The sequence below is a fragment of the Sipha flava genome, unplaced genomic scaffold (assembly GCF_003268045.1).
Source record: "Sipha flava isolate LNK unplaced genomic scaffold, YSA_version1 107_pilon_pilon, whole genome shotgun sequence".
In the NCBI taxonomy this organism is placed as follows: Eukaryota; Metazoa; Arthropoda; class Insecta; order Hemiptera; family Aphididae; genus Sipha; species Sipha flava.
In genome coordinates this window covers 23,038-47,348 of record NW_020271724.1, presented here as the reverse complement: position 1 = coordinate 47,348, position 24,311 = coordinate 23,038, and the positions used below count along the sequence as shown (strand labels likewise).

At 27.6% G+C, this 24,311-nt stretch overlaps 2 protein-coding genes across 5 annotated transcripts in view; both read left to right on the top strand.

Annotated features, from left to right (window-relative positions):
• Positions 1–21,763, top strand: part of LOC112686134 — a 114,308-nt gene extending 92,545 nt beyond the window's left edge. For all 4 annotated transcript variants that reach the window (XM_025558322.1, XM_025558294.1, XM_025558313.1 and 1 more), the window contains 3 exons: positions 15,054–15,271; positions 15,779–16,170; positions 19,658–21,763. In XM_025558322.1, coding sequence (XP_025414107.1) covers positions 15,071–15,271; positions 15,779–16,170; positions 19,658–20,672 — 1,608 coding nt within the window. In that variant the 5' untranslated portion in view covers positions 15,054–15,070 and the 3' untranslated portion in view covers positions 20,673–21,763. The remainder of the gene's footprint in view (positions 1–15,053; positions 15,272–15,778; positions 16,171–19,657) is intronic.
• Positions 10,576–12,445, top strand: LOC112686207 (zinc finger MYM-type protein 1-like). The gene is made up of 2 exons (XM_025558408.1): positions 10,576–11,357; positions 12,400–12,445. Exons 1-2 carry the CDS (start codon positions 10,576–10,578, stop codon positions 12,443–12,445), a joined length of 828 nt encoding a protein of 275 aa, XP_025414193.1.
• Positions 21,764–24,311: the final 2,548 nt, after the last annotated feature.

The following is a 24,311-nucleotide window of genomic DNA, read 5'->3' as shown; positions in this document are numbered from 1 at the left end:
TTAAAATATTTCTTTGTTCATTTATTTATTTATTTGTTTATGTCATTCCCATTATGTTCTACAGCTAGAATTAACGTTGGTAAAATGGCATCTCAACAGGCGAAAAATAAATTACCAAATAAATTACGCAGATCTAAAGGCGTTTTTCCTGGCGCAATAAATTAAATAATTCCAAACACAAAACACGATAAATGAATGTATCTACCTTGTTGTTTTATGATAATACTTATTAAAATGCAACACTATCTTAACCACCTGCTTGATGGTTGTTATGGAGACCAAAAATATAATGTTGTTTATTCACTGAAAAACAAAAAAACAAAAATTTACTATTCTTTAATCCATAATTCAGAAGCGGTTATAAGCAGCACAATTACAGTGGGTTATAATTGCATCGATAATTTAAATGTATCATTTATAAATTAGATGTACGTACTATTCATATACATGTAAATAACCAGTACACAGATATTATTCAAATTTCGACTTTCATTACGAAGGTAGATTTATTGGTAACTTAAATTATTACAAAAAAAAAATATAAGAAATCTAAGAGTGAAGATGTATAAACAATAGCCGTTGAAGTTATATAACACATATAAGAATAAAAATGTTTTTAATTCAAATAAAAACTTGAATTACAAAATTATTTTATTATATTACGTATAAATTAATATAATATAATTAATTATGAATGAGGTATGACTACTATTTAAAAAATATTTTTTACAAATTTAAATACTTATATTTATATTAGAGGCATATTTTGTAAAAAAAAATAAAAAAAACCTTTGATTATTATAAAATGCGAACAAATATGACAAAATTTTCGAATGTTCTAGAATATTTGACCGACCGAATGCCAAGACCACTCGAGATCTATTTCATTATTTTAAATGTGTAGGTACTTTTATGTGAAAAACAAACTCAAGACTATGACTGACCGATATATGATTTAATTAATTTTACAATGAACAAAAATATAATAATGTTAATAACAATTATAATAACTAAGCACAGCAATATAGTGAAAATCAATTACAAATACAAACTAAAATTTTTAATAGTATAATTATTCGCTTTCATCCCTTCATCATATATACTCGTACTATTAATTTAAACATAATTAATAATACTAAGTTATTTAAAAGTGCACGTTTAAATGTTTTGGTGGCTTTAGTATATATTGCATATTAATATTTTACTAATTAGCTTTACAACGTATACTCTTTAAAGATCTCTACATATATTACAATATTGACTTTTTTAAATTAAAATTTCTGCATTTTATATTCAAAAACTTTTTTTAATTTATTCAACCTTTTTTCTTTAATAATTATAAGGTAGTTGAGTAAATTAAATTTAGATAACTCGGTGCTTCAGTTCCTGTAATTAGTGCTTTGATCTACGGTATACTTTTTTTTGCCAATGGCTCTCTGCACATTTATATGAGCAATTAGTAAGCTATTTTTAAAAATAATTTATAAATCATTATGATAAACTTTGATTAAAACTATTGGTTTAACGTAACTTAATCAATTTTAGTTTTGATTTATTTGAATTATTTAAATATCTATTTTTTTGAGTTTCAAGAATTACTCTAACAATTTAAATCGACCAAATTTGTTTAAAAAAAGTATATAACCCAAAAAATCAAAATGTATATTTTTAGATTTAGGGTTAAATTAATAGGATATAATTTATATATCTAACATTGTTTTTGTTAATAATAGAATTTGAAAAAGTTATTGTTTATTTTTATTTTATATCACCACATTATGAACACTTAATTCGAAAATTTAATTAAACACATTTTTATCTTATATAAAATGTTTTATAGTTACGTAGTTTAGTTATAAAAAATGTGTTGATCTTAGGAATTACGAACGTTAAAATTAAAAAATATATTTTATTATAATGTAAAATTTTAAAGTCAAAGAACTAAATATTTCGCATAACTTAAACAGAATTATTAGGGTTGGATTTTTAGTTTTTAATACTAAAACATCAACTTTTAAAACCAACTCTACGAAAACTTTTACAAAAACATTATTGATTTAAATGATTCTTTATGACAACTTGACATTAAAAGCATTCACCTTAACACACAAACATCACTGTCTACCAAACTCAAGCTCCATTATGATAAATTTGATAACATTGTTTCTCTAACAATAATGAAATATTGTTTTTAAAGTAGAAGAAATTTTACGAGAGCCAAACATACAAGCTAATGTACACATTACCCATATAAATTACGTAATATTAACGTTTCAGATATTTGAATTCACGAATAAAATACGATAATGGTGAGTGCCCACATTACCCGTATAATGTGTTTACTACCCGTTTTTGCACATAACCGTAACATATAAAAGTCATATAATGTTTTATAAAGATGAAAGGTTGATACATTATATTTTCCATTGAATCAAAATAAAAGAAAAAACTTAGTTTTTACATAGGTTGTCAAAAAAATAATGAAAAAATCTATAACTCGATCGAATATTAGTGGTTTACAGGTATTTGCACCACATAATTTCATGAGAAACTGTTTCTGATGTAAAGTAGAGCCCGTTTAAGACGGCCTTCGAGAGACCAGTTAAAAATGGCGTCTTAAGCGGGACATCGTAATACGCGGGAACAAAAAAATGTTTATATTATATTATACATCCATGTTATACGAGTGTATACCATCCATGTTATATTTTTTAATTTGCAGTGTGAATTATTACATTTATATTAAATATTATTTTATATTACCTATTTCAAAAAATCATCGATTTTTATTTGTTTCACATTTTTTACGTTTTAGAATAGAGGAAGTTCTCAATTTTATTAAGATGATGTAACGTTTTGTCAGCATGGTCAAAAGATGCAATTAATCTTCTTAGCTCATTAATATAATCAAGTGCATTTTTGACTAGAAAAAACGATGTTGTATACTTCTCTTCCTTCTCGCTTTCTACCTCTATATAAGTTACATAAACTGATGTAAAATGTATCAGTAATTATCTGGCAAATGCTTCTAGTGTTGCTTGTGGCTACGTCTTTGTCAATTTATGAATATCTTGGAAACTCCTCTTATAATTATTATAAGCCTTGGCTGCTTTCTTCCATGGCATTGAATTACCCTCAACAAATTTTGCTTTCCGAAAACAATTTTCAACGACATTAGCCGTAAATCTAATTCCTTGCTGCATATACATTGTGTAATGCATCGAATATGTCAATTTTTTTACGAGATATTTTTGTTTTAAAACATTGACAAATCCTTGATCCAGATGCTGTAATTTGTCTGTTGCATTTGGTAGTAAAATAACCAATTTTATGTTTTCAAGTGGAATATTAGTAGGGTGTGCAGGACAGTTATCCACAAACAGTAAAATTTTTCTGATCTGTTTTTAAAAAAGAAGTCTAAATTTTTTATCCTGTTCATAAAAATATTACTTGTCATCTGAGTACAATTTATATTTTCATATTAACACCATTGACAAGGCGAGCGTCTTAACCGGGAATATAGAGCATATTATCCAAAGTTAATTACATTTTAAACGTTATAAAAATCAAAGGATTTTTATTAAGACATTTATATTAAGAATTATTTATTTTTTTGCTTTATATTCAGCGATTGCGTCTTAAATGGGTTCTACTGTATATACTAATGTATATGAATGTGTTTCTTTTTATATTTGCATACTATGTTAATACAATACAGTCCTGTGGTGCAGAAATTGTCAAAGAGAGGGAGGGTTAAAAATAATATATGTTATGTTAGGTAAGAAGTCAATAAAAAAATAGACGAATAAAAGTATCAGGATCGAAAATCAATAAATGTCAACAAATCTACGAACAATATGAAAATGCATTCTATCGATGACTACATTTACAATGATAATTAATAATAGGTGGAAAATACATGAAAGTTAAATAAAATAAGACATCAAATTGAGAAAATTGACACTTTTAAAACAAAAATAGACAATTATGTATACATATTCAAGTCAGTTTAATTTTTAAAGAATGAGAACTAGGTATATTCTTAGTAAATATGTATGTAAAAAGATTGGAGAGTTAAAACCTCCAAACCCTCTCCTTCCTTAGACACTGTCCTAATATTAAGTGAGTAAAGTAAAATATTTTAACTTTATCCTATTTATGTGGATTTATCAAAATATTAATTATTTATGCAAAATAGTCATACCAGTGGTACAAACTACTTGTACATATATAATATTTAACTTAACTTTCTATAATATTTCTTATCTATAGTCTTAAAGTTAACAAACATACTTTATTCAAAGGACGCCATAGTATACTTCCCATAGTCTAAAGTAGCAATTATAGTATATATATGTTAAATGCTAATATCAAAATTTCGGTATTTTTACTAACATATCATTTACATTTTTTCATATAAACACTTATTCTTGGTTTTATATACATAATAAGAATGTATTGTTTAAATTATCTTTAGTCAATAATTAAGTGTGTAGTTTATTATTTTCATATATCGAAAACTTTTGCTAAAACGGATTACATTAAAACCTTTATCTAGTAAATAATTTAGAAAATATTTAATTGGAAATTAGTGTCTTGTTTTTGAATTATTCATATCAAGACTTCGGAAAATATTTTCTTTGAAAATAAAAAATTAAAATGATATGTTATTATTAAAACAAAATTAAATTTCTGAAATTATTTTTTTCTATTTTAATTAATTTTAAAACTTAACCTACTGAAATATTTATGAAAATAAATTAAGAAACTGTTTATTTTCGCAAGGTAACCGTTGTGTATAATTCTGTAACTGAAAAACACTTTATACACTTTTAATACCTTAAAGTGAACTATTAACTAAAAGGTTACTATTTAACTTGTACATCATGCAAAGAAATGATACCACTTTAATGTTGTATAACAAATGATGTTATGAAAATGCAGTGTTGTGTATGAAACTTTATATTATACGTGATTTTTAGTTAATCAACTTCACAAAATAGACACGTGATGAAAATAACTAAATAAAGCATTACATTTTTTATCATAATTATTACGAATATTCATTATGTTTTAGTTCAATTTAATTCTAAAAATATTTTCTATTTTTTTGAGAACTAATAAATTAAAATAAATTATTATGTAACTGATTGAAAAGTATTTCAAATATTTTATAAGAAAAATATTAAATATATCAGATTATTATTATTATTATTGTTCATTTTTACTATTTGACAATTGTTTACTATTTCTTTTTTTATTAAAATTGTTTTTTCAACCATAAGTTTTTATCAAATCCAATCACAATAGGTGCTTTCTCTATTTTTCTTTGTCCTTCGCCATATCTATAGCTCTCTGTAGGAAAAACTTAGATAATTTACTATAGATGGACCAATACCCTATCTTGCCTGTGTAAATAATTTGAAGCACATATAAGTGATAAATCTCTCGATAAGATGCGTGATCTACGCATGCGTGAGTATATTCATCGCATATTTATAAATAAATAGTATAAAACAAAGTAATTTCCCGCGTCTGTCCCTATGTTTGCTTAGATCTTTAACATTATGCAACAGATTATGATGCGGGCATTTTTAATTGATTGAGTGATTCAAAAGAAAGTTCTTTTGTAAAAAAAAGAAAAGAAGACTGAAGACTGTATTATTATTAATTTTATATTTATATTATTATTTTATTTTATTTTTGTGTGGTGTGTAACCATGACAATAGGAATAGATTAAAACCATAATTTATTGAACTGAGTAAAAACCAATCTATTTTAGAAAACTTAAAGAATCGTCAATGGAATATATGTGGCTCGTCTCAGCCAGCTTCGGGATGTATATAGAACTGAGAGAAAAATAATTCTCAGTAGATCGTGACGCTTGTCGCAGCCAGGATCGGGATTATAAATAAAGGCAGCCGTAATATTTATACCGTTGAGCAAATTCTACATTTAAAAATATTCTCTACTAGTTTTGTTTATTATTAGTCCATTATTAATAATATTGATAACAATTTTAATTATTATTCCTTACATTATAATTATATAACACAATAATTGTATTTGATAGATTATATATATTAAGTTATACAATTTAAACATATTGAAGCATATTTACAGTTTAAAAATTTTTCATTTCATTCCAAACAACGCCTAAAATAATGTAACAATTAACACAAATAATTCTGTCAATGACCTAACTATATATTGTCTATACTTAGGAAAATATTATCCAAGGAAGTCAATGCAATACTTAACTCTACACGTTATTCAAAGTATAAAACAAATTATTAAAAAAAATTATTCTTACACCAGAATAATTTGATATACAGTGGTTTAAAAAAAATAATACAAAAACTTATTTTCACTAAACACCAACTCTTAGTTGTACTTCAATTTTTTACCGAATAAATCTAATTAACTTAATAAAGATATTTAATGTGATAAACATCCAAAATAAAGCTAAACTTTAATTACAAATTAAGTGTTCAAAATATAATTATAAAAATTTAAAATAATATATATAAAATATAATAATAATAGTATTTTTATGATGTAGTCTTAAAGTTATAATTAATATTAATATTCTGTACGATTAGATAAAGTATATTATAACATAGAAGATAATATATAACTTTTATTATATTTTTCCATAAAATAAATTTTCGTGGATATTACAAAGGCTGAATTTTTTAGGGAAATTTACTTTGCCATTTTCAATATATTTAATATATATCTGTTATCATCATAAACAAATATTTATTTTATAAATATTTTTAATTCAGTAGAGTTAGTTCGGAAAAAAACAATTTCTTTCGTATATATCCGGTTAATCGTTTTAAAAACTGTATTTTTCAAAAATCACAAAACGCGAAATCCGAGATTAAATTATAAAATCGATCATAAAAGAAATAATAAACTTGTATCAAAAATATCAGTGCAATATTGAGTCATATAATGCTACAATACTAGTAAATTTAACATAATGATAAGTTCCGGAATTTTTATAATCTCATTATGAATTAATTTGTATTTATTTTAATACCTCCGTTACCAAACATAAATAAAAACTAGCCATGTATTAAAACTATATGTGATTGGATTCCTTTGACAAGAAAAAACGTGAACTATTAACATTGTACTCCTTGATGGCATTTCAAAGAAATTTGTCAAATAAGATTGAAATTCTTACTCGCTGTACCAAGGTTGTATTTATAGTATAGTGTCGAATCGTTAGATAAATGAAAAATGGTGACAATGAGCGGTATAGATTTGAGATCATTAATAAATAATGACAATAACGAAATATGTGAATTGTAGCCATCCTACAAAATGACACCAGATATAGGCATAAATCTTCAAACATTTAACAATTTGACAGCCTTTGACTGGAAATTGTAAATAATATTCTCAGAAAAATAAGTATACATATAATATAATAAATGTATGTATACAAAATGAACACAAGTAATGTAACAAAACTGTCTACACAGAAAAAGAAAATCAAATAATTGTCTTGTAAAACTGACAAGAATTCAGAACAATCAGAGAAAATTTTTCATAATCATAATATATTTAGAAAAAATAATTGTCTTCGAAAAGTAATAAAAGAAATATAACATACTTTATAATTGTTCGAAAAAAAATAATAAAAATTGGTATACATATTTTAAAAAGTTTCTAACCGCATGATATATGAGAACGGTAAATCGGTATAACAGCGTAATATTATAATAAATATTCTCGACCAGAGCATGTGTGACAATCGATTGATGATAAAATGTAAGCAAAGTCTGCAAGTCTATAATCAGCGATATGGCTGAGGTCGTTTAAGTATTAGATAATAATTTATAGAATGTATAATACATTGAGTGCGACTTGTGAGTTATTATAACACATTTTCGACTATAAATTTAACCACGTAAAATATGATAAATACAACGTCGTATCAACTAAACATACTGTCAGCTGTAAATTAAATAAATAAATAAAAAAAAATTATAATACTAGTAACTTTATGATTAAAATTAAAAAATAAATACTAGTTTTTCACGTTTTTCAAAACCATGGTAAAATGTAAACTAACATTTTTTATTACGCAGAAAAATAAAATAAAAATTCATGAGTTACATATTCGTTCAATATAAATATATATAAATATAAGTATTCTTAAAGTATTGAATATACATCAAATGTATAATAGTTTTTTTTTAGTAATCATTACTAATAGTACTGATTTGAAAGACGAATTGAATAAGTAAAGACATGTAGTGAAAAAAAAACCTTTATGGTACTTATTCAAATATTTTTATAACAATACTAATGGTATGTTCTAACTATTAACTGCATTTTTATTTAATATATTAAAACCCAAAAATAATGTATTGGAATTTATTAACTCTCATTTATTCAAATATATTATTAAAGAATGAAGATAACTTAGATGAAATTATCTATACAAGAGAATCGATACGTTCTCTCACCAAGAAAATTCCGCTACTGCTAAATTTAATATACAGCCAGAGACTTCTTAGAACAGTAATAAGAATTTATTAAATAGTAGGTTTAGCTGACAAATATGATGCTTATTATGCATATAATATTCCGGTTGCTTACAAAATGTTTTAGAACTAATAAAGTTTATACATAATACATAAAGGGCAGATAAATAATTATTATTTAAATATAACTCAATGCGTTTATTTTAAAATATATTTAATTTTGTTATTTAACATCATTACTATAGTGGAAAAAAAATCAATTAAATTCTCTTTAATAATTAGTTATAATATAATGACTTTTCATTGGGTAGCGTTTTTAAAAACTGTTAACTTAATATTATGAGTTTTTATATACTATTATTCGCAGAAAAGCGGTTTATTATAGTGGAAGCTTTTCCTTCGACAGTGTACAGTCTTATACATTAAATAAATTAAAACTCGATTGAACAACATTTATTTTTTTTAATACAACACATTTTTTCTAGAGTTTACTAATATATATTTGCTTATAATTTATTGAAAAATCTATTTTCAATACCCTTCTTTAGTATTTATAACTAATGCAATCAAATGGAAAAATAAGTAACTATTAATAAAAATATCTACTAATTTAATTCTTATTAAGACTGTATTATGAAGAAAAAAATCGATTTAATTACATTCAATTTTTAAAAAAATTGTTTAGATTACTAAACAACAGTAGCCGTTTTCCCGAGAAAGCAAGACACCGCCTCCCTTGAAAATTTAAAAAAAAAGAAAAATATTTTTTTCATTTTTAAAAAAATCTTTATTTTAAAAAATTTGTTTTTCAAACGAATCATTAAGTTTTTTTTTTAAATTTTTAAGTGACAAAAAAAATATTCAACGCACAATTAATATGAATACATTGTTGAAAAATAAGCGTTTTAAATTAACATCTCTCCACACGGCTCCCAAGCTATGCGCCCCCCAATGGCTAATCATTATTTTCTATGATTTTATAACAATATTGTATTTTTTTCGTACTCGTATCGAGTGTAGAGGCTCGGGGCAGCAATTATTTTAATCGTCTACCGTGGTTTTAAAGTATACATAAATTATACACTCACACACATATACAATAATTTGAACTACGTGCGCTTTGCCAGTTAGGCGGCGATAAATATTTTCGCCTCCTCACGATGGTACCCGCGATAATAAACAGATGTTTATGATTCACGGCGAGCGGCATTCCTTATCATTAAACTGCTTATTGTCAATCATAGATATCTATGTTTTGAATTTTAATATAAATATCTATGTTGTCAATTATCAAAATATAATGTATATCATTATAGGAAAGTTGATAATTAAGAACATGTAGTTAATAAAATAATAATTATTAGTCCTTATGCAATTATTTATAAGTATATTTCTATTACCTACTTTTTTTAGTGTTAAAATAAATTGAATGATTCTAGTCTCTTCTGATTTTTGATTTTAGTTATTATTTTACTATTTATACTTCAAAAGTATAATGAATCCAATTTATGATTAGGTTTTATGTTTACTTGGAACTCCGTTCAGTCGGAATACTCGTGATAAAACAGATATACTTATGCAAGGTAAACCTACTCCATCTTTATCATGTTTAACTACTGACAAAAAGGGTGGCAAAGTGTTTTCTAGATCATTTAACGTAACTTGGTATAAACAACACTCTTGGTTATGTGGTAGCTATTATCTAGAAAAATTATTTTGCTGGCCTTGTTTAATATTAGGGAATACAAAGTCTGTTTGGTCTACTGAAGGGTATTGTGATTTTAAAAATTTGCCTAGAAGTGTACAAAGACATGAGTTTTCAAATGAGCATATTCACAATCATTTTAACTTAAAAAACTTAGAAAAACATTCTGTAACTATTGTTGATACTCTTAGTGAACATGGAAAGTTATTTAAAAAGCATTATTATGAAAATGTGAGACTGAACAGATTATTTATGGAGTACCTTATTGAAATTGTTTTATTATTGGTTAAACAAGAATTAGCTTTCGTAGCCATGACGAAAGTAGCAGCTCTTTAAATAAAGGGAACTTTAATGAACTATTCGATATGCTTTTTAGTAGGTGTTCATTAGGAATAAAAAACCACTATAAAAGTATTCAAAATAAGTTTTCTGGTTTATCAAAAACAATTCAGAATGACTTAATTACATGTATTTCTGAATACATATTTAGTAATATCAAACAAGAAATTAAACAATGCATGTTTTATTCAGCTCAAATAGATGATACTATTGATATAACTCAAAAAACTCAGTGTTCTATCATATTAAGGTTTGTTAATAAAAATTCAGAACTAGTTGAGCGTTTTCTTGGTTTCCATAATGTTAGTGATGATCATACAGCTGAAGAATTGTTTAACTTGATAGCTTCTGTTTTAAATAAATTTGACATTGAGAAAAAGTTAGTTGGCCAATGTTACGATGGTACAAGTGTTATGGCAGGAAATTTGACAGGATTACAAAATAGAGTAAAAAATATTGCACCCAATGCAATATTTATACATTGTTTAGTGCATCGATTAAACTTGGTATTGCAAAATGGCTGTAATATGAATTCAAAATGTCGTATTTTCTTTGCTAATGTAACTGGAATTTTAGCTTATTTCCATAGTTCTACCTCACTCACTAACGTCGTTGATTCTACTGTAGGAAAACACATTCCACAATTTGGTCAAACAAGATGGTTTTCGTATTCAAAAATTTTGAATCTATTAGTCAATGAGTGGCCTAACATTATAACTGTTTTTGAAACTATTAGTATTAATCCAAAATCATCTGCAGAATCTATTCGTGGTGCTATAGGGCATTCAAAAAATTTAAAGTCTTTTGAGTTTGCTTTTATAGCACACATTTTCAATAATATATTTTTAATCACTAACCACTTATTTAATACTTTACAATGCAAATCCTTTGAAATAGAATATTGTCTTAGAAAATAAAAATGACATGTGATCTCATACAACAAAAGAGGAGTGAAGAATATTTTTTAAACTATTTTAATACAGCAGTAGAATTAATAAAACATACCACAGCAAGACAAAATTCTAAAAATGAACTAAGTTTTAAAATATTATTTTATGAAGTAATAGATAATAACGGTTGAAAGAAGTTTTTCTTGCTTTAAAAGAATTAAAACATACCTGAGAAATAGTACTTTCCAACAACATTTAAACTCTTTATTGACAATATCAATTGAAAAATTATTAATACAAAAACTTAAAGAAACCAAACCATTTTATTCAACTAATACATAAAACTTAATATTATTTTTATTTATTAAACAATATGTACATAGTTACTGTTATTTTTATTACAAAAACTTTTCTAGTCAGTAAAGAAACTGATTATTAAATATTTTATCTATAGGATTAATGTATTATTTATAATTTGAAGCAAGAAAGTCATCTGTTTCATTTATTTTACTTATTATATTTTATTAATTGAATTTTATTAATTAAAAATATTTAAATTGAATGTTTAGATTTATTGAATCATTTTTTTAAATTATTATTAACTTGTTATTTTATTAATTTGGTAAATTTTTATTTTTAAATTATTTTTAAAGAAAAAAGGAACAAATTATTAAATTTAAATATACCTATATTTGGATATTTAACTTACTTGTTTAATTTTATATTAAACAAGTATTTACCTATACTTGTTTATTGTTATGTTTATTTACTATTTATACAATTTTTCAACTGAAAAATAACGTTGATTTTTTTTAAGATACAGATTACATAATATGTATTTTTTATTTTATTATTACGTATATACCTATTCAGGTCTTAAATTGTAGACTGGCTTGTATGCTTTTCTATTTTATGTATAAATATATGTTTTTACTATAACTATTTTCTATTTTTTTCCAGTATATATTTGGGATGTATGATTTACCAATGCATATTTTTGCTATAAAAACCAGTAAATATGAAATATAAAAAAATGTTTGTTGAATTAGATTATTTATTGATATTTTAGTATAATATTTAGAGTAATAGACACTTTTTAAGTAGCGAAGTGATTGATTGTATGGGGGAAAGGTAAAGCCCCTTACTGGTTACTTTGGTAAAATTATAGGTCACCTCCCCAGAAAATTATTGCCAAAGCCGCCACTGCTAGACAATTAATTGATGATAATATTTTTTTGAATTAATAATGGACTTTCAAATAGTAAGTCTTATAGAACCAAATAACAGATCATAAAATAAAAATTAATTTTAGTTTTATATTTATTTTTATTTTTAATTTTTTGAATTGTATTACTTTAACCCGTTTATAAATTAGTATATTTGTATTTGCTAAATATACCAACAGACATAAAGTTTTTGTTCAAATATTATAGAAAAATATACTCATAGAATACTACTGCTAAAATATTTATACATAAAGGTAAATATTCTACGATCCTCAAAGGTTTTAATAAACAATCTCTAACAGTCAACAAGATGTTTCCTTTAACAAGTGTTTGCTGATGTCTTCTAACTTATATTACGACCGATTGTTAATTAAGTCCTTTATACTAATGTCTGAACGTGATTTTTCAAAATTATTCAAAACGAAACAGCTTCACCATATCAACGATGCTGGATCATAATTTAATATCCGACTACCGCCAACGAAACGAATTAAACAGCATGCAGAATTATCCATGATGCCATGACAGCCATTGCTTTCATCATTTTAATATTAAATGAACTAACAAATCTTTTAACTTTTTTGAAACATATACAGTACAACCTTACATATATAAATTTATCACAATGTTTTTTATATTTTTATTTATTTTTTATTTTTTTTATTCGGCTTCGAAAAATGTGTGCTATTTTTGTAAACCATAATACACCATTAAATTTAAATATTTATAAATCATGTTAAATTATTGTAATATTTATCATTCATTAAATAAAATTAATTAAATGATAATGTTGTCATTTAATTTATAAATTTGAAGAATTTCACATAAACAACACTTGAATTATTAATATTGTTGTGGATACATATATTATGTAGTATGTTTTCCCATATTTTTAAAAATTTTCATTCATATGCATAATATATAAAATTAGTTATTTTTATTTAATAATATATACTACTTACATAAAATTAATTTATAATATTAATACTAGCAGAGATCTTTAAACTCAACATTGGAGTAATTATATTATTTTTGCACTGATAAAAATGAATATTTAAGTATTAGTTATTAATAATACTATAATCCAAGGATTTTGATAAAATTAATACATTTTTTCATTTTTTAAAACAAAATTATTCATAAAAACCAAAGCTCACTTACATTTTCATACAAAAAATATTGAGTACCTTAACATTATAATAATACATATCAGAACCCCAACTATTAATTTTAAATTTACCCAATAGTTTAAATTTAAAAATGCAATACAGTTATTTTACAAGAAAAAAACGAAGAAAAATGTTTTTGTCACATCATATAATTATAAAGGTCATCGAATTTATCCACATATAACTGTACAAAATAGCAGACAATGGTTTCTAGTCATTATGAAATTCCGTTATAACACTTCTGTACATCTACATTAAAACTAACATATTGATAAACTACCTCTTGGATGCATTTATATTATAATATCATTTTCTAACGTTCCTACTCGGAGAAATACAAGCAACATGGTTTAATCGTAGTAAACGTATCGTTTTATTTAGTTAGACATCTTAAGGGAGATATTTCAAAAACATTTACCACTACGGTGAATGATAAATTGTTTGAAAAAATAAACGTGTCAAGAGTTTATGAATATAAATTGTTAAACTTGTTGACATCTCAAATATGTATACTGATTCAAATCCAATAGTTTTTAATGTCTATATAATAGTTATATATAATTATATTAGCTCTTTTCCTAGCTAAATAAAAGTGCATATTTAATATTCATACATATATCAATGTTTAAATAATCCGAGTCAATAATTATTTCTTGTTTAAGTTCAAAAAACCTGAACATTTATAGCTGAAGTCTTCCATAAATAAAATTGGATTTATATTTGACATTTAACTATTCATTAAAAAAAAATAAAATAGGACTATTTTATTCATAAATATTAATAAACACTTTGAAAAATGCTATTTTATATAATGTTTTTGTAAGACCAACAATAATTTCAATATTAAACAAATTTGTAAGCTATAAAATAAAACTATAAATACTTGGTTCTTAAGATAGTTGAATTATACTTAAATAGAAACATGTTATATGTGAAAATACTAATTTAAATGAAAAATTAACTTCCAGCACACGATCTCAAATCCGATAATTTTCTTTTGTAAATAAATAAATTATCGAAAGTAGGTTAAATATTTATTAATACGTTTTGAATTTACAAAATTATTTTCAATCATAATTCTATCACCGCCGAATGTCTTTAGTTAACAAATTTAATATTTTTAGTAAATCAATCGACTTAAAGTAATTTAATATTTTAGTTTATAAAATATATAAATTTAAATCAGTTCTATAATTTGTAATTTCTTATTGAATTTCAGAAAATATTCATAAGAAAATGGAATCGGAACCAGTAATTGTGGTAGATCAGGAAAATTGTTTTAACGAAGAAGATGAGGATATAGACGATGTGGCTGGAAATGGACAAGGATGTCCTGATACTCCACCGCAAGACCCTTTTTTCTTATCGCCATTCAGAGACATGAGGAAACGCTCATTACCAACACCGCAATGTACATCCGGAATAACTGCAAGCCAAGTAATTTAGCCAAGCTAAAATAACTTAATTTTATTTTTATATAGGACAAAATAACTACTCAAAAGCTATGCTAAAAGTATAAAAATTACTATAATCATGTTAGAGGTAACCATAAGGAAAACATTTAGAAAGTAACTAGAACTAGGTTGTCGAAATATTATGTTTATAATATAGACAAACCTTAGCTGTCATTACTGCCTGTATTAATTGTTAAACAGCCTCGGTTCGATTGTACCTATGTATCATATAATTTTAAATACGATTTAAGTTCAGTTTGATTTATATACAAATTTAGTTTCAAAAAAAATTCTAATGCATATTTATTATCTATTTACTTATTTATAATTACATGATTTCAAAACTAAATAAAAATACCGAAACTATTTAATTTAAATCGATACACGAATAATGATTTTCATTAATTACATATTATAAAAACATGATTTATTTTTGTGGGAGCATATAATATAACGGTTATTCTTGGGTGTATACATATGTTCTGTGCAGGTACGAAGATTGAGCGATCAGGGCGCAGCTGGTGCAGCAGCCAGAGAGAAAGCGTTTTTGGCTACGTTGACCAAAGCGCCGGGACCTCACACGCCTGGCCGTCGACATTCGGTCATAACGATATCCAAAGCGCCCATGCCGTTATTCGGTCGCAACAGACGCGAATCAATCGCTGCATTTCCCAGTAAGGGATCGAGGATGAACCGCAGGGACTCAGCAGGTGGTGCCACCCCGTCACCCACAGGCAGCCAGTTTAACTTGCAACTCGACATCATGGACGACATCGCGGACATCAAGGCCAGAAAAGTGAGGATGAAAATGTGGCAGACGGAAGACAAAGAGAAAGTTTGTGAACTGCAATCACTGGATGGTGAAAATAAGCAAATGTCTAGGTAACCACTGTTCCGTGTTCACTACCACGTGCTTTGATCTCCGATCCTAAATAAAGTCAGATGCACGCTGGGCGACTAATGTAATATAATTTGAAATACGCGCTGCGCTGCGTGTCGGTATGGACAATTTATGTGTTCAACAAAACGATTAAAATCGTCATGTTTCATAATATATATTAATTATCGTAAAATATGCGTGTAAGCAACTTTTATCATAGCTCTATAAACAATGAAAATGTAGTGATCATTAAAATTAAACTTTCAGTATATATTTTACGACCACGTTTGATATAGTTTGACAATGAATAAAAGATAGGTACCAATGATAATAATATTTCTATTGTGTTGCATTAATTAGATTACCATGATAAATTACTTTTAAGTCTCAACTTTATGACTAAACTTATATACCGCATACTATTCCAATTTTCAGTAATTTATCATAAAACTGTAACAAAATGCAGTTTTTTTTTTATTAATCCCAACAATATTATATTTTTATATTTACATTAATAAATACTCTTACTTTATGACTAAGACCAAGAAAAAATACATTTTTCATATTATAAACAGCTAAATCCTATTACACATAAATCCATTTTTTTAGTATTATGTTAAACATGAAAAATCGTTAATCAACAGAATAAAATATTTAGTTTTATATAAATTAATCCAATTACTGTAAAAGTCAAAAAACCTTGAAATAGATGTTTAACAAAAATATATGTTCATATATTTTTTAAAACATTTGTATTTATAAATAAAAAAAATAATGAACTCAATAATAGTGTCCAGTAAAATAAAACTTAACCAATACTGTATGTTATACGAGTCATTTTAAAATAAAAAAATTGTCATACAACAATAATAATTGTAGTTTTTTAATAAATATTTCATTTTAATTATAATAAAATAATAATAAACAGTTATGTTATTCATATTTAAATACTGCAATAAAAATTACAAATTACTTATGTTGAAAACCTCGACAAAAAAATAATAAAATTAAATATCTTATTAAAATTTTGATTTAGTTGAGTCGAGTTACGTTGAAAATGTAAAACTACTAAAAACATTAAAATTACATAAATGTAAAAAAAAATATATGGACTACAATTTCGTTAGTTGAAATCCTACTGTATTAATATTACTTAATAACAATATTAAAAATAATTAAATACTATTGAATTACTGACAAAAATAATATTTTTAAATTTCAACTATAAAATTTTATAATTAGTTTCAGATGTTAATAAAAAAAATACCTAAGGTTATAATTGTAATTTATTTAAGTGAAATCTATTTACCACATGATAATACTACATTAAATTAAAAATAATTACGTTTAAGAGCCCAAAGTTTATGAAATTATTTTCTAGTTAAAATGTATAAGTTGTGAAAAAAACATTAATTAAACAAAATGGTGTGTACAAGTAAAGATGTGTTGAATAATAATAAAATTTATATTGTAGCATATAAGTGCAGTGAAATTTAAAACACCTTAAAGATATACTTCGAGAAATGGCACAAGCATTTTTTAATAAAATTTTTTTTTAGACATTTCAACCCAAATTTTTTGAGCGTTTTATTATTATTATTATATATTTAGTATTATGATTATAAATGTGATACTGTTCGTGGATAAAAGTCTTTCAAAAATTAATATTATAAGGTACAATAATTATAAATAAACAAAATTATTATAAATACCTATAGAAGATATAAAAAATTGAAAAAATAGAAAATGAAAATACAAAGAAAATGGAATAAAAAAAATGTATTTAATATGTAATGTAATGTTTAATATATTATAGTTTATGTACGTACTAGCTGACCAAGTAATAATACTTTATATATATTTATAAAAGTGAATTTGGTTGATCATTCTTTTATTTCAAATAATAAATTATTAATGTTCACTTTATTTCATTTCTATTATACGAAGAAAAATCTCCAATCCAAATACATGGTTATGTCGAGAAAATGCGTACCTGATACAATCTCTTTGATATGCAATTTTACAAAATAAAATAATACCGTAATATTATACACCGCAGTTATTTTTTGAAATATTCTAATAAGAAAATTATTTTCTGTTAAATATTAAATAAAATATATATATATGTTATTTGAATTGGACAAAAAAGAGAAAAATAAACCTTGTATAAATATTATACTTTTAATAGAACACATGAAAAACACACAAAGCGTACACACGCTGAATTCTGACGATAATGAGATATATTCCAATATTATGTGCTGTGTAAATATTACAATAGCAGAGATTCTTGACTTGTACTCTTCCGCAATTGTCGATGAGCGAGTATCCAGCCACGAATAAAATGTTTCCAAACCATGTTCCTGGTAAAATGAAATACGCAATATGAAAACAGTAATTGCCATCATTAACAATCGTCTGGATTCTGTTTAAAAATTAAAATCTAGGAAAACCGATATTTTAATTGCTTCCTGTAGATTCTGTCTAAATTAAGTTTCATTAGGATTTTGAATATGTCTAAATCATCTTAACGTTATCAAACAAAAGTAAAAGTAATAATTATTAATATCGATAAAAAAAGTAATATTCCACAAGGCATATCGATTTTTTCTGGCAAATTATGTTTTATTAGAAGACTTGACTGTGATTTGCCAATGTATAATGTTTAACGCTTTTACGTTATTCGTTAAAGTTATAAAAAAGTTAAAAAATCAATTCATGTAACATAATACTTTTTGTTAACATACATTACTCGATGCTGATATTATTCTTAGAGGTTGTAAGAAAAATCCCCTGAAAATTATACGAAACTAAATCTCGAATGCGTTTTGATGTTCCGAAAAGGTTTTGTACAAAATAATCAATATACATTTTCAGGAGTTTAATTTTATGCACACTTCAGTCGACAAAGTTTCTTAATAACGAATCTAAATCGATTCGCATGAATAATATATTTACTTTATATTCTTAAACACTAGTTAAGAGTTTATGAATCAGAAATAATGTAATAAATATTGGAAGTAAAAACCTGAATGAATTTTACATATGGAAGAGAACCTAAATCCTTACATAACCTAACCTGACCTAATCCGATCCGAACACTGTAAACGCATTTCTTGGCACGGCTTCACTTAGGATACAGATGGCTTATTGTTATCACTAAAAACAATAGTTCATTTGGTATTTAAACTCAACAACTTAAAACAAATATTGAGTAGAAACAACCAATACAACTAATAAAACGTATATATATAATAAAAACGAAATAAAAATAAACGTACAAAAACCAGAAAGAAATAAACTTGGATTCCTCGGAGAGAATCGGCAAAAGGGAACCTGTATATTATTGGTGACGAGGAGAATAATAGAATATCCTGTAACCTAATGGAGTTCTCGGTCAAACCCCGCAGTGCAGCAGCAAAGATAAAAACGATATTATTGTGTTTGCCCTGTTTCGGAATGTATACGTGGAGGGAAACCGTGTTTCAGGTTCAAGGAGGCCAGGAGATACTCGAACGTGGACGTGTGCGAGAAGATCGCGCCGCCCGTGCCGGCTCGACGACGCGCGTCCGAGCTCCCCTCCAACTCGGCGGCGGCCCAGTCGTCCGGAATCGTGTGCACGAATACGGATCTGCTGTCCATAATGAATTCGCTGAAGTCGACGGCCAGCAAAGCGATGCAGTCAACGGGCGGCCGGCCACCGGGCAGTAGCAAGACCACGGACAGCCTGCCGGCAGGCTGCATCGACAAGCGCCGCGATTTGCTCCGGGCCGGCCGGTCGAACAGCGTTGACGTGGCTAATCTTGGCACGACCGCAGCCATGGCGGCAGCCGCGGCTGCGGGCAACAGCACCAGGAACTGGTTCCGCAAGATGTCCACGCGGTCGTCGGCCGCGGTGGCCACAGCGATGGCAGGCGGCTCGCGGACCGGTGGCGACGTGGAGTGCGCGGAACAACTGCGCGCCACGGCTATCGGCGCGGGTGGCGAGTACGTCGTCCAGAAGTCACCGGTCGTGGTGACGTTCACGGACGAGCGGCCGAAAGTGTCGCTGCTCGAACCAGTCACGTGTAAACCGGAAAAGCACCCCCAACATCACCACCACCACCATCACCACCATCATCATCACCAACACCACCACCATCAGCAACAGCCGCAGCCACCGTCGCAATCGTCATCACCACCACCGCCGCCACCGCCACCGTCACCACCGCTGCCATCATCGTCGTCGCAATCCTTAGACATGAAAACCGGAACCAAGAGCAGTGACGTGGTCGTGTGGGACCGGCCGACTGGTTCGGTGGTGAACGCCGAGGTGCTGGGCACGGCCATCGAGGGTTTCTTGGCCGCCAAGAAGACGGGTGACAGTGCGGACGCGTCGCCGACTGACGGCCAACCGCAGCAGCAACCAGGCGGCAAATCCACGGTGAAAACGAGCAACGAGCCAAATGCCCGTAACTGCGACACGTCCATCTGCTCGTCACTCAAAGATCTTTTCGTCAAATAGCTGTAAGACCACTCGTGTCGGTTGTTGTTGACTCCATAATCATAATAACTCTTCAATAGACAATACGGACCCAGGGGTGTTAGTGCACGTATCACGGCCCCGTTTTTTTTCATCCCCTTTTTCCCTAGCCCGTTCCGTTTCCCGGTAGGACGGTGATCCTTCTGAACTGAAATAATTTCTCGCAAGATAAATGCCGCGTCGATACGTAAACGAACCGTGCGCGTGTTGGTCGTTTGAACCGTTTATAAAACGTAAAAACAACATGAATTCGTGACGTTGTTCCGCGAAATTTTTGTACCGTACACGATGGTGACGCAAGAGTATGAAGCACTTGATGGTGAAGTCGAATTGCGATTATTTCTATAGAATTACACTTTGGTCGAAGAAAGGTTAGCATTATTAACCCGGTTGGCATTTGGTCCGAAAAAAATTTTCGAAAACGTAAAATTAATTGAAATGCACAAATAATAGCTTTCTTGTTTACAGAGAAAAAAAATATCCAACGATGTTGCCTTTTTTTGACTAATTATTTAAATTAATTTAGTTAATCTTTTCATACCGATTTAAACGATTCACCGTTAACAATACATCATTAGATTTACTATAAAAGTATAAAATTATGTATACCAACTTTTTTTGACCAATGTGCAGTCCAATCATTACCATCCGTACCGAGTACGATTCGACTATTTTAATTTGGATTAGGAATATATATAGATTTCGGCGGCGAAAAGGCGGATTTTCCAACGTATTGACCCGAAGAACGCTGTATTATAACACGATATCGGCATGGAATCTGAATATTATAACCCTCATTGCATCCGCCCAGCGCTGAGCGCGTGTTCCATAGCGATAACCTCTCCTTTCCCGCCCTTCCTCCGTCATTTTCATCAACGCGCGTGTATTCAATACCATGATCCTCTGCCATGTACGTTTATACATATTATGGTTTATAGTACCGGATTTATGGGTGGAGGGTGTTGTGCAGAGGGTGCAAAAAGCTTCAAAGTCCAAGAGACCTTTAGAACTAAAATCTATAATTGTCTGTGTTTCGTTGTTTTTTTTACTTTTTTTTTTATAATTATTTATATATTTTTATAAAAGCTTTTAATTAAAATACTTCAATTTCGTATTTTTTTTTAATTATTAACATTTATATTTACATCAACATATATTAAATAAATAAATAATATGAACACTTTTTTTTTTTTAGGCCCTCCAATTAGCATTTGCACCCTGAGAGCCTCCTGAGACCTAGATCCGACACTAATGCGTGTACGCGTACCGTTCAATCACGTACCGTGACCATAACGCTGTTGACAATACCGTTTCGCCGACGTCTCGTTGACAGTCAACCCTCGACGGGTATTATCGTCCAAAATATCGGACCCCCGGCGCGATGCTGTTGATTTCTCTCGTTCCCTTTTGTGTAACATTTCACGTGTCCGTCACTCGTTGTTTTCGTGGATTCGCTGTTTCAAAAACCATTGCAACAAGAATGTTATTGAACGTTATAAATTAACGGGTAAAGTTATGCGAAGAGAGAAAATGAAAAAGGTAAAAAAAAAATCTATACATTTCGAAATACATTCATGTTTATGTATTGCGTTCATCTCGTCGTTCATAATTGAACATGCGGAAATACGATTGAACGTACACGTTTTCAAGCGACACATAATCGATTTACGTGAGCTCTTCGATAATCATCACTTTGACGGCACGAGTACGAGATCGCAATTTTTTTTTCCATCGGGCCCAGGAATTTTCATGCCAATCTATCTTTTTGTGCCTTTTACTCGCATACTCACACGCATGCACACACTTCCCCACTACATACAATGTATAATATGTATAACACTGCTTCTGCTAATTCTTCTGCGTTCATTTTATAGGATTTCTCACAGGTTTACTTTTCTCCAAACGGCAAACGTTAGATGAATACGACGGGTAGGACGTGCGCACGCTGCCGCTTATTCCTTTTTATGTAAATAAGTGAATCCCGGGGAATCTAATTTACGTATATGTTTATACAAAGTCAAATGTCGAGCGGTCTGAATGTAATTAACATCCGTATGTGCATGTATTGTAACACACGGAAACGAGCGGTTCTTAACTGACATCTTTAAAATATACACGCTGCTAGTTTGCTATCGTAGACCACTTGAGGATATATTATATACGTCGTTAAATCAAAAGATCTAATCAAAAGGTACATAATATCCTTCAACTTTCTCGTGTCAAAATAATCAATATTAACACCTCCGTACGTCTAACAGTATTTAAAAACAGATTCTGTGTGGTGTCTTATGAGAATGTATTGTTTGCAATTTGGTTAATTCTTTTTGTTATTATAATTATTTTTTCTTTTTGTAATATATTATTTGAGTTTTAAAATCAAAATTATAATTATAATACTGAGACATGTAATATATATATATATATATAAAGAAAACAGAACTAAATTTGAATAAGTATAATTATATGATAATTTGCAAATCAATACATCCTCCGTGCGTCGTCTTCACTCGACATTGCTTCGAACTAGTGTAAAAATCTATTCATATAAAACCTTTGTAAAAATTGAAAATATTTTGCTTTTCTTTCTTCTATTTAACTTTATTTTATTTTATTTCAAAAAACTATTTATTATCAAGTACAAACACCTACAGTCCATATTGTCAATATGAATATGGTTGACCAACACGAGTGTCGTTAATATACTAATTCATTAGAATACGCATGTTTTTATAGTAAATGACTATCAATGAGTGATTTTTTTAACTATAATTATAATTAACTATTTTATTTATATACATACAAATTAATTACAATGTATAGAATACTTTTAGAATCTCAAAAGTCATCCGAAATTTTTACTGTAGAAAACCGTTTATTTATCCTTTAGTAGTTATTATTGTTTATGTCAAATATTTAATATAAGACTTAACACACATCAGTATATTAAAATTCAATAATTAGTTTCACTAAAATAAAGGAAATATAATCTTACGAAAGAAGCTATTTCTAAATGATATGAATCAAAATAATAAGTAAATGATAATGTCCTGTAATTTTATCATACAGTTATGACAATAAAATTAGAAATTAATATTTTTAAATTTAAGTATTATTATATTAATACTAGTGATGGATCGAACCCTGATTTTTTAAATCGAACCGAACTTGAACCGAACTTTAAATAATTTTTTCGAACTCGAACTGAACCGATCCTTCATATTTTCTACCGAACCGAACCTATTATGATTTTAAGTCGAACTCGAACTCAATATTTTTTATCATGTACATTGTACTTACCTATAAATTAAACCAACCATAATTATTAATTACTATTGTATTTTAAGTTTTCGTATTACCTATTCTACATTTTAACTTTAAAGTCTAAGTAATTGTATTATTTACAATAAACTTAAATTTTAAATAATTTTTTATTATTATTATTATTTTTCAAAACCAGTATTGTGCTCTCGTGTTGTCTTGTACCTTATAAAATATTAATTGAGTATTGAGTGTAATATGATAATACATCAGTACATTTTAATAATATATAAAAATAGTAGTAATAATAACTATAATTCACAAATATAGAATGATTAGTAGAATTTATAATGTAAGACGTAA